This window comes from Ictidomys tridecemlineatus, chromosome 11 (genome assembly GCF_052094955.1).
Source record: "Ictidomys tridecemlineatus isolate mIctTri1 chromosome 11, mIctTri1.hap1, whole genome shotgun sequence".
In the NCBI taxonomy this organism is placed as follows: domain Eukaryota; kingdom Metazoa; phylum Chordata; class Mammalia; order Rodentia; family Sciuridae; genus Ictidomys; species Ictidomys tridecemlineatus.
Genome location: NC_135487.1, coordinates 61,214,977 through 61,233,142, shown reverse-complemented (window position 1 = coordinate 61,233,142; position 18,166 = coordinate 61,214,977). Strand labels below are relative to the sequence as shown.

Below are 18,166 nucleotides of genomic sequence, written 5' to 3'. Positions count from 1 at the left end.
GCTTACCAGATACAAAGGGAAGGAGGAATGTTAGTTATTTTCTAAAACAAAATGAAAATTGTTCTCTTTATGATAAAGAAGATAATACTCTTTGTAAAAAAAAAAAAACTGTCTGGCAAATTCCCACTTATCCTTTAGCTCTATGCTGAAGTTTACTTGGAAAAATTTCTTTGACTAGGTTAGGCTGCCCTAGTACATGACGATGTTAACCTGTACTTCTTCACTGAACTTATTACAATATAAATAATAATATGTGTAATTATCTTTTAAATTTATGCTTCCATACAATATATAAGTTCCATGTGTCTTATATTGTGTCTTATTCCCCACTGTGTTCTCCTTCCTGGCACATTCTCTAGCCCAGGTCTGTTCAATTAATAACTTGAGTGAATAAGGATAAATAAAAATAGAATCAGCATATTCTTAATTCCCAAATAAAAATGGATAACATTTTAGTAAGCTTATTTTTTTTCTATGTTTTTGTGGTTGAGAAATTACTCTATGTACAATTTTCTCGTTTTCTCACTTTTTTTAAATTGGATGTTCAAAACATTACAAAGCTCTTGACATATCATATTTCATACATTAGATTCAAGTGGGTTATGAACTTCCATTTTTACCCCAAATACAGATTGCAGAATCACATCGGTTACACATCCACATTTTTACATAATGCCATATTAGTAACTGTTGTATTCTGCTACCTTTCCTATCCTCTACTATCCCCCCTCCCCTCCCCTCCCATCTTCTCTCTCCACCCCATCTACTGTAATTCATTTCCCTCCTTGTTTATTATCCCATTCCACTCACAACCTCTTATATGTAATTTTGTATAACAATGAGGGTCTCCCTCCATTTCCATGCAATTTCCCTTTTCTCTCCCTTTCCCTCCCACCTCATGTCTCTGTTTAATGTTAATCTTTTCTTCCTGCTCTTCTTCCCTGCTCTGTTCTTAGTTGCTCTCATTATATCAAAGAAGACATTTGATATTTGTTTTTTAGGGATTGGCTAGCTTCACTAAGCATAATCTGCTCTAGTGCCATCCATTTCCCTGCAAATTTCATGATTTTGTCATTTTTTAGTGCTGCATAATACTCCATGGTGTATAAATGCCACATTTTTTTTTATCCATTCATCTATTGAAGGGCATCTGGGTTGGTTCCACAGTCTAGCAATTGTGAATTGTGCTGCTATGAACATCGATGTGGCAGTATCCCTGTAGCATGCTCTTTTAAGGTCTTCAGGGAATAGTCCGAGAAGGGCAATAGCTGGGTCAAATGGTGGTTCCATTCCCAGCTTTCCCAGGAATCTCCATACTGCTTTCCAAATTGGCCGCACCAATTTGCAGTCCCACCAACAATGTACAAGAGTACCCTTTTCCCCACATCCTCACCAGCACTTGTTGTTGTTTGACTTCATAATGGCTGCCAATCTTACTGGAGTGAGATGGTATCTTAGGGTGGTTTTGATTTGCATTTCCCTGACTGCTAGAGATGATGAGCATTTTTTCATGTACTTGTTGATTGATTGTATGTCCTCCTCTGTGAAGTGTCTGTTCAGGTCCTTGGCCCATTTGTTGATTGGGTTATTTGTTATCTTATTGTCTAATTTTTTGAGTTCTTTGTATACTCTGGATATTAGGGCTCTCTCTGAAGTGTGAGGAGTAAAAATTTGATATTCCCTTGATGTAGGCTCCCTATTTACCTCTCTTATTGTTTCTCTTGCTGAGAAAAAACTTTTCAGTTTAAGTAAGTCCCATTTGTTGATTCTTGTTATTAACTCTTGTATAGCTATGGGTGTCCTATTAAGGAATTTGGAGCCCGACCCCACAATATGTAGATCAGAGCCATCTTTTTCTTCTATCAGACACAGTGTGTCTGATTTGATATCAAGCTCCTTGATCCATTTTGAGTTAACTTTTGTGCATGGCGAGAGAAAGGGATTCAGTTTCATTTTGTTGCATATGGATTTCCAGTTTTCCCAACACCATTTGTGGAAGATGCTATCCTTCTTCCATTGCATGCTTTTAGCCCCTTTATCAAATATAAGATAGTTGTAGCTTTGTGGATTAGTCTCTGTGTCCTCTATTCTGCACCATTGGTCCACCCGCCTGTTTTGGTACCAGAAAAACTAGGGATAACAGGAACTTACCTCGACGTCGTTTTCTCACTTAATGTTATCTAGTTTTTCCTTTTTATTTTTTGGGGTGTTGGGGATTGAAATCAGGGCACTCTATCACTGAGCTACATTCCCAGCCCTTTAATTTTTTTTCTTTTTAAAATTTTGAGACAGAGTCTCACTAAGTTGGGGAGGCTGTCCTCAAATTTGTGATCCTCCTGCTTCAGCCTTCCGAATCACTGGAATTACAGGTATGTATCACCAAGCCTGACTTAGTTTTTCTTTTAATGATTTTTGAAGGTTTTTATTTATTTTATTTTTTTATTAGCTACCCATGACATTACAATGATCTTGGCAATTCATATTTGAATCATTGGGGTATAATTTCTCATTTTTTTAATTGTACAGATTGCAGAATCACACTGGTCATAGAGTCACCTATATCCATACAGCAATCATAATGTCTATTTTTAATGTTTTTTTTAACTTAAAAAGCAGTGTCAATCCATGATAAAACACAAAGCTTTAAATAATAACAAAGAATGGAGAACAAAAGTCCTCTTAGATCCCAATCTTCATTCAAGAGGTAATGACTGTTAAAGGTTTAGTACTTTCATTAGTTTCCTATTGCTGTCTTAACAAATAAGCACATTTTTATTTAGTGGTTTAAAACAATTGCATTATAGTTCTGGAGTTGAAAGTTCAAAATGCGTTGGCAGAGCTGTACTGCTTTTGGAAGCTCTAGGGAAGCATCCATTCTCTTGCCTTTTCCAGCTTTTAGAAAATAAACTCATGGCACTTTATCACTCTGACCACTCCTTCCATCTTCACATCTCTGACCTCCTTGCCTTCTTCTTTTAATGACTTCTGTGATTACACTGGATCCATCCTGATAATCCAGTATAATATCTCCCTCTCACTATCTATAAATCACGCTTGCAAATTTCCTTTTTCCATGTAGGGCAACATAGTCATAAGTTCCAGGGATAAGAACATAGATAACTTTTTTGCTTTTTTTGATACCAAGGATTTAACCCAAGTGCCTTTTATCACTAAGCCACATCCCCATCCCTTTTTATTTTTGAGACAGGTTCTCTTTAAATTGCTTAGGGCCTGGCTAAGTTGCTGGCTTTGAATTAGTGATTCCCTTATCTCAGCCTCCCTAGCCACTAGGACTACAGGGCACTGCCATACTCAGCTCGGACACAGATATCTTTAGGGAGCCATTATTCTGCCTACAATGATATCCATCTAGCAATTTTCTATAAAACTTTACAATACATGGTGTCATTAAAATATTTACTAAATGTCCCTGCAATTTTAGAGAATTTCACCAGATGCTTAATGAATTAAATCGATGTATAATTAAATAAAAGTCAATTAAACAAAATCAACTGCACTTGTAAGAAATTCTCAGTTCATGGAGCACTGAATTCTTTATCAATTAGCTTTTTTTCAATAGAACCACTGGGTTCTTGATGGACAAGAGAGAACTATACGAGGAAGAAATCGTTGAACTGTTAAAGCATTTGACATAACTTTATGACCAGGTCACTATGGCATTTTAATGACAGCACAGGATTTTCAAGTTCTACTTTTTCATTGCAGCAATGTTATTATGGGCTAGTCTGAAGCTAATTAGAAGGTCATGAGATGGAAATGGATTACAGTAGAATAATAAACTATTGTTAAGTGGTTCACTGAAAGCGGGGAAGAAACATATTCAGGCCAAGTAAAAATGGAATTTAAGGTGGCCTAATATCAAAATCAGAACTAGAAAATGATACAAATACACTAGAATAAAAACCCTTTTGTTTTAATTATTTTTCTATTTGTATTGTATTATATATCTAATTTACTTTAATTGAATTCAATCTTGCCCAAAGAAATATATTTGGCTGTTGATACAAAATGCTTCAATCAAATACTTTGGGTTTTGACTGTTGCAGCAAACAGACTTGCCTGTAGGAACTAAATGTATACTACAAAACATACTGAAAAATCTCTCTCAAGGGTCATGTTTTGATCCTGATTAAATGTATCCTTTCCACTCATTTTATTTCCTAGCATTTATTTATTAGTCACAAAAGTATTTACAGTAGGTTTACACGAGTTTGTCTTCCAAATTGCTCTGAGTAAATATTTAAACCAGACTTTACTTGTATACAAATTCTTTACTTTACTTGTATACAGGTAATGTATATGATCTCTATGTTTTAAAAAAAGGGCACACCTACTGTGCATTCAGTTGTACAGGCCAGATCAGATCTCCAAAAGTCATCTTTGAAACTGTCCTTTCTGACTTCCCTAATAGAATCCATCCCCATGTTCTGATGTTGTAACTTGAAAATCCTTTTTGGTTACCTCCATTTTTCGTTATCTCTATTCTTAATACTCTGGTCTAAGCTACCATTGCCTGGATGGTAGCAATAGCCTTCTAAATTCTGCATCCATTCTCCTCTTTGGAGTCAGTATGCTCTCTCCCTTTCTGGAACTTTCCAGTGGGTTTAGAATCCAGGCTCATAACTAGCCTTCAAGTGAGGTAGTACCTGCTTAGCAATTCATCCCTTATCTTGTAGCACTCTCTGTTCTCTTCTGTGAACTGTAAGACTAATGCCATTCTAAAAGCTTGTCTAACAAGTCAAGCCCCTTTCCTCCACAAAGGATCTGTAAGAATTGTTTGCTCTGCTTTACAGTCATCCCTTTCCTGTACTCCTCCTTTGCCTCAGTAACTTGTTAATTTCAGCTCAATTCATTTCCTCATAGAAACCTACTCTGGATTTTCTTTAAATGGTTGAATCTCCCACTGGGAACTTTCCTATTAGTATTTTACAGTTGTTTAAATGCTTCTATTTTTAATGTTTGGCTCCCCCAGGCTGTAAACTCTTTCAGGACAGGAACTTGCTCAGTCTCTACTCTTATGTGTTGCCTATGCCTAGCACAACACCTGGTATACAGCTGGTGCTTTTGTTAGTTTTTCTTCATATGACAAAAAACCTGAGGAAAAGTTTATTTTGGATTATGGTTTCAGAGGTTCAGTCCATAGTGGGTTGATACTATTTTTCTGGGCCTGAGGTGAGGCAGAACAGGTGAAAGGGTATGGTAGAGAAAAGCTGCTCACCTCAAGGTAGTTGAGAAGCAAAAAAGAGAGGGAGGAGCCAGAGGGCAAGATATAATCCCCAAGGCACACCCTCAGTGACCCACCTCCTCCCACCTGCCTATAGTTACCACCCAGTTAGACCATTCAAATTAGTAATCCATCAAATGAATTAATCTATTGATTAGGTTATGGCTAATCATAATCTAATAATTTAACCTCCTGCATTAGTACAGGGCTTTTGGGGGTCATCTCATACCCAAATCACAACAGTGTTTCATGAGTATCTGTTGAATGAATAAAATAACATAGTAATTTTCTTGATGCAGAAAGGAAAGGGAGTGGGTGAAGAAAGATAAGGAAGCCATACAGGTAAACGAAGAAGGCAAGAATAATCTATGATCACTAGGGATCTTGGAATTAGGAAGGTCAACCTTAGTTATCATTTGATTGAAGAATATCAGTAAAAACAGCTTGGACAGACTTTGTGGAGTGACTTATTATAATGCTCAGCTATAAAACTTTTATTAAAAAGAAGCTAGAAATGTGTGCATCTATGTGTAATTTTTTAAAATATTTTTCTTTTAGTTGTAGATGGACACAATGACTTTATTTTATTTATTTATTTTTATGTGGTGTTGAGGATTGAACCCAGTGCCTCACATGTGCTAGGCAAGCACTCTACCACTAAGCCCTAACCCCAACCCCTAGTGTAATTTTGATCAATAAGATGCTCATTTTCTCTTTCAGTTATCAAATTAATGCTTAATTAATTCACTTTCAGGATAATTTAAGTTAATGAATAACTGAATGGAATTCCAGTCTAAACCCAGATTATGGCTAATAATTCTAACCAAACAAATTATCTAAACAGACTATGGCTAATAATTCTAACCAAACAAATTATAAACAATATTATACTTTAATAGATAAAAAGTATTTCTAATAGGGAAGTGTTTGCAACTGTTCACATGTTCTTCATTTCTGTGTAAAGATGGCTGTTGCCAGTACTTGAAAAACAGTTTAAACAGGGGTGTGGGGGGTGTGGGGGAGGGGGTGGGTGGGGGGTTGTGGGGGAGGGGGGGTGGGGGGAGGGGGGTTGTGGGGGAGGGGGGTTGTGGGGAGGGGGGTGGGGGGGAGGGGGGGATGGAGAAGAAAGAGGAATAGAAATCTACTTCTTTTAATATGACAATGAATATTCTAATCCAAGAGCTAATGATTAAGGTGTTAAACCCATTACTTTTAAAACTAAATAGCCTCAAAATAGACATGTTTTATTGAAAGAAAACAGAATACCCAGAAATACTATACTTAATAGAACTTAATAAAGGAGTACCATGAGACAAAAGAAAGGTAAGGAGTATGTAGAAAATTTTCTTAGATGCCATTTTGATAAAAGTAGTGACCGGATGGTATAGCAGAGAGTCTCTCTCTCTGCCTTCCGGCCCCCATAAACTCATGTCTCCCTGTACTGGTCATCACCCTGTGTTTCTGAGGACATGCCACAAAGTTCTGAGTGGCCTGTACATAGCAATAGATAATTCACCAGTAACTTATAGCACATACCAAAGTATATTCCAGATACTAAGAGTTAAACACAAAATTAAAAGAAAACAAGAAATTAAACATTAGAAATCTGCTGTCTTCAGAGATTTGCCTTTCTAGCTCTTTCTCACCACTTGGGTCTCGGATCAAATGTTACTATTATGGTTTGGATGTGAGGTGTCCCCCAAAAGCTTACATGTGAGACAATGATAAAGTTCAGAGAAATGATTGGGTTGTAAGAGTCTTAACCCAATCAGTGATTTAATCCCCTACAGGGATTAACTGAAGTGGTAGAGTGTGGCTTTGGGTATATATTTGTATCTGGTGAGTGGAGTCTCTCTCTCTGCCTTCTGGTCACCATGATGTGAACTGCTTTCCTCTGCCACACCCCAAGCACTGAAGAATGGAGCTGGCCTTCTGTGGACTAAGACCTCTGAAACCATGAGCCCTCAAATAAACTTTTCCTCCTCTGGTCATATCTTTAGTTATACCAGAGAAAAAGTTGACTAAAACAGTTGCCTTAGTTTTTCCTGACCACACCACTGAAAGAGTGTCTCCTTTCTCCATTTTCTATCACTTTCTCCTATTTGTATCATTATGTGAACTTATTGTATTCATTTTTCTTTGTCTGCTTTTCTTACAGGAATGTGAGGTTCATTAGTGCAAGAAGTTCTAAGTATTTCTTGCTTGTATATTATCATCATTCAATAAGTTTTTGTTGAATTAATGAGTAAATGAAAGGCATTCTTGATAGTGTATTAACTTTCTAGGCTTCATATAATATAAAACCTAAATTTGAGTAATTAGCATTAAGTCTCTCATAAAGTACAATAGCAAATGAAACAAAAGGGAAAGAGACAGGGAATGGGCAAAGCAAAAGCATAAAATACTGCAAGAGTTAATGATACTGCTTTATAAAGACATTTATGTTTTACATAAACTTTATATCAGAGGACACACAGATAGTTTGGAAACAATAACAAGACCTTGACAGTAATCAAAGAATCAGAAGTAAAACAACCTTGAGGTAACATTTTGTATCAAGGAGTTTAAAGGAAAAAATGGTGTAATTTGGTGTTAGCCTGTGATTCTGATAGCATTGCAAGCTTTTATACTTTGGAAAGCAACATCTGAGTACTTGTTAAAGACATTTTTAAATATTTTGACCCACGACTCTTATTTGAGGAAAATTACAAAAAGAAAATAACTCAACAGATAGAATACCAAGTGTAAAAAATATTTTTTATAATATTATTTTCCCACAGTAAAACTTACAATAGCTGTATTGCTCAATAGAGGGGCAATTGCTTCTTTAGTTGAAGCATCAATAATGGATGGAATTTTATGTTACCATTAAATGTTAAAATTGTAAGGACTATGAAGCATCTTGTAACCATGGTCATACTACAAGAATTTAAAATTGAATGTGTATATATAGAGAATGGTGGCACATAGCTACGTGATCTTTGTTGCTTTCAGATAGGTTTTAGCTCTAAAATCAGAGAATTTACTAAAGAAGAAAAACATATTCACAGCCTTCTACTAGTAGGCCTCAAGTCTCTGAATTGCAGCACTCACCCATATCTCCCCTTGAAATTTACTGTTATGTTTTTTTGTGGCAAAACACTTTTCTTCCCACCATAAACCTGCTTCATATACTCTCAAGAACTGGCAGTACTATGCAAAAAGAGAAATCGATTTTTAAAATTCGTGAATTCATAGGTTCTTTCCCCTTTCATTTTTTTCCTTAAATATTACATCTACTTTATAATACAAAAATCGAAAACGCAGTTAAAGATTAAAAACCCAGCATCCCCCAGTAATCTCGCTTCATTTCCCGGGAAAACTTGATTGAGAAAGCTGTCCTAAAAGCGGGCGGAGGGCGGGTCTCCAGGAGGTCGCAACAAATCAAACGCAAGCGCACCCGCCGCGCTGCTTTACGGCACGCGCCCCGCCCCTCCAGGTACGGGAAGTGCGGAGCCGGCAAGCATGGCCGCCGCCTGCTTTCCCGGCCCGCTGGCGGCTGCCCTGGCCGCCTTGTTGCTCTTGTCTTTCGGAAGGTTGGCAGCTAGTCAGCTCGAGGTAGGAATTGGGTTTTTTGATGAGTTGGCCGTAGGAGGACGGCTGTGTGGTGGCCGCGAGCACGTAGCAGATGTCCTATACACAGTAGTTTGACAGCAGCCTCCTGGAATCTTCAACCTCACCAGCGCTAGCGGGTGGGGAGGGTGTCCCTGGGAACCGGACAGGACCGTGTCTGGTCAGTTTTAGTCTTTAAAAATGGCCATTGAAAGGAATCAAATCCTTGGAAATAAGAGGAGAACTTGCCTTTACTCCTACGTGTGTGCAGTCCTTCCTGGCAGGTGAATGTCAACACCGGAGTGCAGCACCTACTTCCCTCCTACTTAATGGGATTTTCTTTCTTTTCTTTTTTTTTTTTGGACCAGGGATTGAAGCAGGGACTCGAAATCAATGAGCCACATCCACATCCCTTTTTATTTTAGTTTTTTAAATTTTGAGACAAGGACTCGCTAAATTGCTTAGAGCTTCGCTAAATTGCCGAGGCTGGCTTGGAACTTTTGAGCCTCCTGCCTCAGCCTCCAGACCCGCTGGGATTATAGGTTTGCTCCACCACACCCGCTACAAGGCTCTTTTGGTAACTGTCCAATGGGTACTGTTTTTTATACTAGCCTCCCAGGCGTCGCCCCCTCCCCACCCTTCTTTAATGTGTTTACTAACACTGTACTCAGATGGTTCTTCAGTTCTGTAATTTTGATCTCTAGCATCATTTTCAGACTTGCATATTCAGCTGATTAAGGGGCCCAGATAGTCAGCAGACGTTTGGAAATCAGTGTCCAAAGTTTTATCTCCTTTTAGAAAGGCAGGCAATGAAAAACTAAACATCTCTTTTCTCTTGTATTTCGTAGCCCAAAAGTGTTGCTGGTAAACTAGACACCCGGGAGTCCCAATTATCGCTAAATTTTGTGTTCTGAATTCTTATAAGTGCCTTTACCTCTGTAGTTTCACTGGTGTAATTCAGGCTATGGTCGTTTCTTGTCTATACTATTGTAACTTATTTTGTTTCCTTTAGGCTTCTATTGTCCTTTACATTAAATCCTATTTTTTTTTTTTTCCAGTTAGGTTCCATCCCAGAACCCGGGGGAGTTTAAATACTGAGTTACATTCCCAGCGCTCCCCACCCTTTTTTTTCCCCTTAACTTTGAGACAGGATCTCCATAAGTTGCTGAGGCTAGTTTTAAATTTGTGATTCTCCTGTATCAGCCTCCTGAATCCCAGGGACTACAGGTGTGTGCCATTGTGGCTGACCCCATTGTTGTTTTTTGTAGCTGCACAGTTGCTGTGCTTTTTCCCAGTTTCAGGTTTTATACCTCCAATTTCTTTTGTCTGTTCCTTTATTAAGTTTCAGTAAAAACAACTCTGTAGAACCTTTCCCTATCTCTTACTTTTCCCTTTACTATTGTTATTGGTACATTCAGCTAATATAGCAGTTATCCATTAGAGCCCATGTATTCTTTATGTTTTTTTTTACTTGTTTCTTCTTTTTTCTATCTTTTAAAATTTGTTATAATTAGTTATACATGACAGTAGAATGCATTTGACACATCATACATAAATGGAGTATAATTTCTTATTCTTCTGGTTGTACATGATGCAGAATCACACCAGCCATGTAGTCATGTATGTACATAGAATAATAATGTCAGATTCATTCTCCTATCCTTCTTATCCACAAACCCCTCCCTTCCCTTCACTCCCTTCTATGGAATCCAAAGTAACTCTATATTCTTCCCTAACCACCCCCCTTATTTTGAATTAGCATGTGTCTATCAGAGAAAACATTGGACTTTTGGTTTTTTTGAGCCAGTTCCCCCAAAACATGCATTTTTTGTCCTGTTATTCCACACTTCTCACTTAGGGTACAGTAATTTTCTAAGTGGTTTGCCAGGAGTCAGTCTTTTTTCCAATCTGTTTTTCAAGTTGCAGCCAGAATAACTTTTTAAAATCCACATCTGATAATGTCATTGTTATATCCATTAATGCTGTTCTGCTATTCTAAAGGTAAAGAACAAATCTTAAATAATTCAGATTTTAAAAAATCTTCATCAAGACCCATAGATCCCCCTGCTTACATCTTCAATTCTTTTGCTGTTTCTTCTTTTCAAATGTCTAGTTATACTAAACTTCTTTCAGTTTCTCAAACCTTTAGCTCTCTTCTGCCATTGTTCCATATTTCCTCTGTTTGGAATAGTCTTCCCTCCTTTCTTCATCTTTTGATTAACCCAAATGCCATTTCTTTAGGGAAATGTTTTCTGCCAGGTCCCCATATTATACTTTTTTTTTTAAAATAGAGATTTTCTTTGCTTTATAGGAGTTATAGTTCATTTTTATTTATGCTTAGTATGTGTCTATCCTATTGAAGGCAAGTACTATGGCTATTTTTGCCCATTATAGTATTCTAATCACTCAGGGCAGTGATTGGTACACGATGTCCAATGAATGTGATGAATTAATGAATGTTGCATGGTAAAGTGATGTGTTTGTATGCTTGTCTTCATTATTAAATGTTGGAATTCTTAAGAGAAACAGCATGCTTTTTAGTGATTTTCATATCACTGTACATTATGTGGTACCTGGAACATATGAGGTTCATTAACTACACATAGTTTAAATAACTTTACAATGAATATATTGTCTAAAATATTAGAGTTACTACCTCAACATTTTCACTGAAGTCTTAATGAAGTAATAATACTGGGGCTGAAAAGTGCATTAGAGATTTTTTGGGTCAAGTCTCATTTTCTGCATTAGAAAAGTCATTTAAAGAGCTAAATGACTTACCTCAATCTCACCTAGCCATAGTTTAGCTGAGATCTTCAAATTCCTAAGCCAGTACTTCATCCACTATAGGATGGGCAACTATAGTATGGGCAACTATAGTATAGACAAGGGTTTGTAGGGGGAGGAAAAATTATATATTCTACTCATACATATTTGAGTAGAACTTTTATTTTATTCTCCCTGAAATTTTCCTGTTAGCCACATAATTAAAACAGCTAATATTTGTTGTGCATTATGTTCTAACCACTATTTTTGCATTTGGTGAGTTAAATAATGCTATTGCCATTTATAGATAGGACAGTAGAGGCAGAGAAGTTAAATGACTTTCCTAAATTTATACAACTAGTGAGTAATAGAGCCAGATTTGAACCTAAGCATTTTGACTGTACATGGCAGTATGTGTTCAATCAAATATTTTGGTGAGTTTGAATAAAGTGCCCAGCACATAGTAGGAATGGGTAGTGAATGAAGTTTTGACAGGAAAGATATGAATTGTTATATGTAGAATCAAGACAGGAGAAAAATCATTCACAGTTTTAAAAAACTGAATGGAAAATTAAAAGCATATGAGGAAGATTTGGCTGTATTTGAGATAAAATATTTTAAAACAAATAGTCCTACAATAATATCCCCCAGCAAAAACAAAAACAAAAATTCAGTTGTTTTAAAAAAGTATACTTTTAGTTGTCGATAGATCTTTATTTATTTATACACGGTGCTGAGAATCAAACCTAGTGCCTCACAAACGCCAGGCCAAGGTGCTACTGCTGAGCCCTAGCCCCAGCCCCACCAAATTCACCAGTTTTTATGGATGCATCAACACATCTGTCTGACTTAATATTGTGACCGATATTAAAGAGTGAACATAATTGCAGAGATTTTAGTAAATGAGCAGCAATGATTATTAAATGATTAAAAAGACTTCTGTGAGAAATTTGAGTAGTGATTGTTTTGGTTGGAGAAGTAGGGAGTTTTTTCTCATGGGAATTAAAAACTATGATATTACTAAAAGTGAAATATTAATATTTGAGGAGTTCTTGGCATAAACATCTTCATTGCATAGTGATGAGTTTAATGGAGAACTTATCAGAGTACAATCTAGAAGGAGATTTTGAAATTTGCAGTTTTATGTTATAACTTTTATGTAGTAGTTTCTTATTCTGAACCCATCATTCATGTAGTTTCAATTTTCTAGGGGATTCTTGCTTTGTTCACTGTTAGTAAAGGCATGTGTACTATGTATTCATTCAAAAAATACCTATTCAAAGCCTGGTATGGTAATACATGTCAATAATCTGAGCTACTCCAGAGGGCAATTTAGTGAGACCCTGAGTCACCAAAAAAAAAAAAAAAAAAAAATGTAATTCAGCAGTAGAGCACCCCTAGGTTCAACCCCTAGTTACATGCCCCTTCTCCCAATAAAAAAGTAAAAAATTACTCAAAATTTACTGTGTGCCAATTTTTGAAAAATAATTAAAGCATCTGTCCTACTGGAGCTTACAACCTATGGGAAAAGAATAATATGCATAGTAAATGAATTAATGGTATATAATAATGAGGAAAATAAGGTAAAGAAAATGATGAGGTGAAATTGCAGTTTTTTCGTTTTTAGACCTGGGGATTGAACCCAGTGATGCTCTCTCTACACCAAAGCCACATCCCCAGCCCTTTCTGTTTTTTAAATTTGAGTCAGGGTCTCCTTAAGTTGCTGTGGCTGCCCTTGAACTAGTGATCCTTCTGGTGAGGTTGCAGTTTTGAACGATAATTTTGTAAAATGTTTTGAACAGATATTCTATATTCTCTGTAAAGAACACTCTAATAGTTCTCAGGGTATGGGAAGAGTAAAATGTGATTTCTATAATAAACTTTCATTTGAATCAGTATTAATAATTTTTTAAAGCAGAGGCTCTTGCACACGTATCTTTATAGACCAGTAAAATGGCGCTATGGTAGATTTGGCATCCTTTGATTTCACATAGAAAGAGAGTGAGTATCAAGGGAGGTCTCCTCCTCCTCCTCCTCCTTTTTTTTTTTTTTGTGTGTGTTTTGTTTGTTTGTTTGTTTGGTGATGCTGAGGATGTAAGGACCTGATGCATGGTATGCAAGGACTCTACCATTAAACTATATCCTCAGTCCAGGAGTCAAGCATCTTAATTAAGGTTACTTTGCTTAATTAGTCTCAAGCAAGACTGAAATCTAGATCTCCAGATTTCTAGTTCAAGGTTATTTTTCCATAGTATTTTAAACTAGGGATTCCTCCCAACCCCCACATAGTATCTTAAATTAAGGTTTCCCCCCCCTCAATATAGTATCTTATACTAATTTCTATTTAAGTTTGGTTCTTTATTTTGTTCATAAGGTCAAACACTAGTATCTTCAGAAACTTCCATATATTGATTAAAGTCCATGAGTTTTCACTGTCCATTAACAGTCTTTATCTAGAAAATTGGAGCTTTTTCTTAATAATTTTGCTGTTTTTGACTGATAGGATCAAGCAGAACAATTCTTTAGAAGTGGCCATACAAACAACTGGGCTGTTTTGGTAAGTATTTTCTATAATTGTATACCTTGCCATTCACATTAGTTATGTGTGTGAAATATTTTGCATGAATCAAATTTTTGAAAATAAAGTTTATTCTTTCTTTTTGTTTAGAAGAAATTCTTCATTTTGAGTTGGTTATATATTAAATTGACCACATCAACTAAAACTATTCTAATAATATTCCTTGCCCTCAATTTACTTGTTAGGTGGTAATTTGTAAATAAATATAAGAATAAACTAGGGCTGCTATTGTTAAAGGAAGCATTTTATAAAATGTAGAATTATTTTAAGCTGGAAATGAGTGGATATATCTTTTATGCCTAACATTAGTATATAGTTGCTCTATTTATGCTGTTTTATTTTTATAATTGTTTTTTTCTGTTTACAAAACAGTTAATGATAATTGTAAAAACTTCAAATATAATACAGAAATGTTTAAAAGAAGACATTAATTTTATGTTGTGTGAATTTTACCTCAATTAAAAGAGAAAAGAGAGGGGAAATATCTTCAGTTCACATATTTTAGAGTCAGTATTTTGGTAACCCCTTCTCCATTTAAAGAAGAAAAATATAAAGCATAAAATAGATTCAAGATTTTATATAACTGGGATTATAAAATACCTGCTGTTTTACAGTACCTTAGCTTATTTTGGGATACCTTCTCTGCTGGCAGATATGCAGATATGTATACTTTTTATAGGCTGTATTGTTTCTGTTAGGAATGTACCATTATCTGGAAATAAGCATTTTGATGCTAAAATTTTCATTATTTAATCATAGTTGTGCTGAATACTTTTGTTTTACATACATTTTTGTGAATTTGATTGACTTTCTCTCTCTTTTTTTCCTTCTTCTCTTTTTTGGTGGATTAAGCCTAGCAACACTCTACAAGTAGGCTGCATCCCTAACCCTTATTATTTTTAATTTTGAGACAGGGTCTCGATAAGTTGCCCATGCTGGCCTTGAACTTGTGGTCCTCTCGCCTTAGCCTCCCAAATAGCTGGGATTATGGGAGTGTTCCACTGTGCACAGTTTAACTGGTTTTCTCTTTAGGATAAATTCCTAGGCAAGAAATACTAAGTTGTGGAACATGATTGTCTCCAGAAGGTTATGCCCTTTCTTCTAAACCTAAGTAAACTGTGCATTAACTTGTTTCTTTTTGGCTGCTGAGTAACAATTAAATTTGTCTCAGTTTGCATTGGTTTGATTCTTACTAAGATTTGTTTATTGGCTTATTTTTTTCTTTTGCCTTATTTCTGCTTTGTGTGAATTAACATTTTTAATTTATCTGGATTAAGAAATTTGTATTTTTTCATTCTCCGAACAGAATACATGTTATCAATTTTACTTTTCTTATGTTTGGATAATAGTTTCACTTGTGAGGTTTCACTTAATGACATTTACATGATTAGAAGATAGAATAAGTTTGACTTAATGAAAAAAGATATAAAAAGGTTATCCTACTCTATTCCCTTTTGCTATAAAAAATAGCAGCGACTGGGTAATTTATAGAGAATAAAGGTTGATTTGTCACATTTCTGAGACTTGAAGGTTCAAGAACATGGTCCTGACATCTCCTCTGTATTGGATAATGGCCTTCTTACTGCATTATGTCATGGCAAAGGGTGTTGCATGGTGAGAAAGGTGAATTTGCTAGCTCAGGTCTTTCTCTCTTTCTCTTAAAAAGCCACTGATGCCATCATTGGATGGAGGAGGGGTGATCCCACCCAAATGACCTTATCTAATTCTGATTACCTCTGTAGGGCTTCCAAATATCATTAACATATGAAATTGGGTATTAAGTTTGTAACACATGAACTTGGGATGTCACATTCAAATGATAGCAATGAACTAGAAGAAAGAACGTAAAGAGTAAGTTCAAAGAGGCAGGAAAGAAAGCTGATTTTTATGAAAAAGGGAACAAAGAATGCACAGCATCTCAGAGCCATTAACTCATGCTGGAAAGGAAAGAAAATGGGAGCACAGATTATAAGAGCAATGGGAGTTTTAAGGAGGTGGGTAGAGGAATTCAGCTAACGTGCAGAACAAACATAAAAGACTATAATTAACATTACTAACACCAAAGTAGAATGTTTGAATGTTTGAGACCTTATAAGTTTATTAAGAATTGTTTTGTAAAAGTATATAATTATCTACAGTTTGCTATGCATATTCGTATCAATTGTAATTTTATTCTGATTAAATAGAATAGTATAACATGGTCTCATGTTCTTGTTATCCCTCATAGGAGATTTTATGAAGGAATTTAACAAAAGCTGCTTGAGACAAGGAGAGAGGTTTTCAATGACTACTTAAAAAGTGAGGAAAATTATTAGAGCCAGGACATTGTCTATCAAACTGAAAGGATAAATTTGTTCTACAGGAAAATCAGGGCTCTTCTATTAGTAGTCTATAAGAAAATCTAAGAAGAGGGAATGTCTATCAGTTGCCAAATTCCTTCATTTTAGAACTAAGAGCCTATTAGCTTAATTACTACTACATTAAAGCTGTTCTCACCTGGGTACCCTCTAAGCAAGTCCCTTTTGAGTTTTAGTAACTTGGGTTCCAGATGAAGAATAGAGGGTAAAAAAAGAGATATTTGTATAAATTCATGACAACTGCAGTTTTCATATTTTGTCCAGTATTTTATACATTAGACTTAATACTGTATAGTGAAACTTTAATAAATTGAACTTTCTTAAATGGAAAGTTATGAAATGTGAACAGGACCAACTGAAAGTACTAAAAATGAATTCTTTCAATGTTACATTGTTTATAGTTAAAAAAAAAAAAATCTAACACTCTCCCCCCCCCCGCCCAGTTTGGATTAATTGGAAGTTAGTATTGGCTCAATGATCAGATTTTACTCTTGTAAAATAACTGAGGAACTTTTGCCACAAGAGGGAGATAGAAGGAAAGTTGGATTTCATTTTGGTTTCTAATTTGTTTTGCATAAACATTTTTGACTCTGTTTAAAAAGTATTGTAAAGATAATCCATATTCATGGGAAGAAAGTATAGTGAGAAAAGGTATAAACTGAAAAATTATTTCACCCCTTTTGACCCTCTTTATTTTCTAGTGGTAATCACTATAAATTGTTTCTTGTATATCCTTTCAGAAATTTCCAGTGTGTATAATCATGTTTGCATCTACACTTCTTTCTTTCTCTCTCCCTCTCTTTTATTTTGGATATAGGGGCTTGAACCCAGGGGTGCTTAACCACTGAGCCACATCCCTAGCCCTTTTTAAAAATTTTTAATTTGACCCAGGATGTTGTTAAATTGCTTAGGGTCTCACTAAATTGCTAAGGCTGACTTTGAACTTGTGAGCCTCCTGCTTCAGCCTTCTGAACTGCACCGTGCCCATCTGTCCTCTCTTTATAAAAAACTATTGGTCTTCTAAATGACTTTACCATATGCCCTTGCTTTTAAAAAAAATTCCATTCAGTGACTATTTGACAATTTATATTAGTTAGTATTTTCCTGGTCCTTTCCATTTTCCCATCTTAATTTTCTGTCTAATAAATTGGATGTGAAAAAGAGGGTAGTTTTTTTAGGTTTATGCTTATTAGACAGTATAATAGATGCAAAAAGCTTTTGTGTATGCATAAAATGCAATGAAAATATTGGTTTCTATTATGATTAATTCAGATGTAAATTGTTTTATATATTTTTTCTGCTTCAATAAGGGAACCTGTGGATCTTTTTTACTAGCTTTCTTTGGACAGTAATTTGTTTTCCAGCTCTTTGGTTTTTAGTTTTGCTAGTACAGGCAATGTTATAGTGAAAAGCCTTCAGTACATATTTTTATATACTTGCATGAGCTAAATGAAAAGATATGTACATTTTCAAACTTGATGCATATTACAGATTACCTTCTTAAAAGGTTTATATTAATTTTTACATATCCATTAGTTAGCTCTGAGTACTTATTTCCTCACATCCTTGACAATGATATTCATTAGAAGAGTTTTTGATATTTATCAATCTGATTTTTTTTTAAAGAAT

At 35.5% G+C, this 18,166-nt stretch overlaps 2 protein-coding genes across 3 annotated transcripts in view; one reads left to right on the top strand and one right to left on the bottom strand.

Moving 5' to 3' along the window:
• The window catches only part of Miga1 (mitoguardin 1), a 574,792-nt gene that overhangs the window by 534,836 nt on the left and 21,790 nt on the right, over positions 1-18,166 (bottom strand). The window lies entirely within an intron of this gene.
• The window catches only part of Pigk (phosphatidylinositol glycan anchor biosynthesis class K), a 137,395-nt gene continuing 127,935 nt past the window's right edge, over positions 8,707-18,166 (top strand). For both annotated transcript variants that reach the window (XM_078026543.1, XM_005330689.5), the window contains exons 1-2: positions 8,707-8,842; positions 14,106-14,159. In XM_078026543.1, coding sequence (XP_077882669.1) covers positions 8,750-8,842; positions 14,106-14,159 — 147 coding nt within the window. In that variant the 5' untranslated portion in view covers positions 8,707-8,749. The remainder of the gene's footprint in view (positions 8,843-14,105; positions 14,160-18,166) is intronic.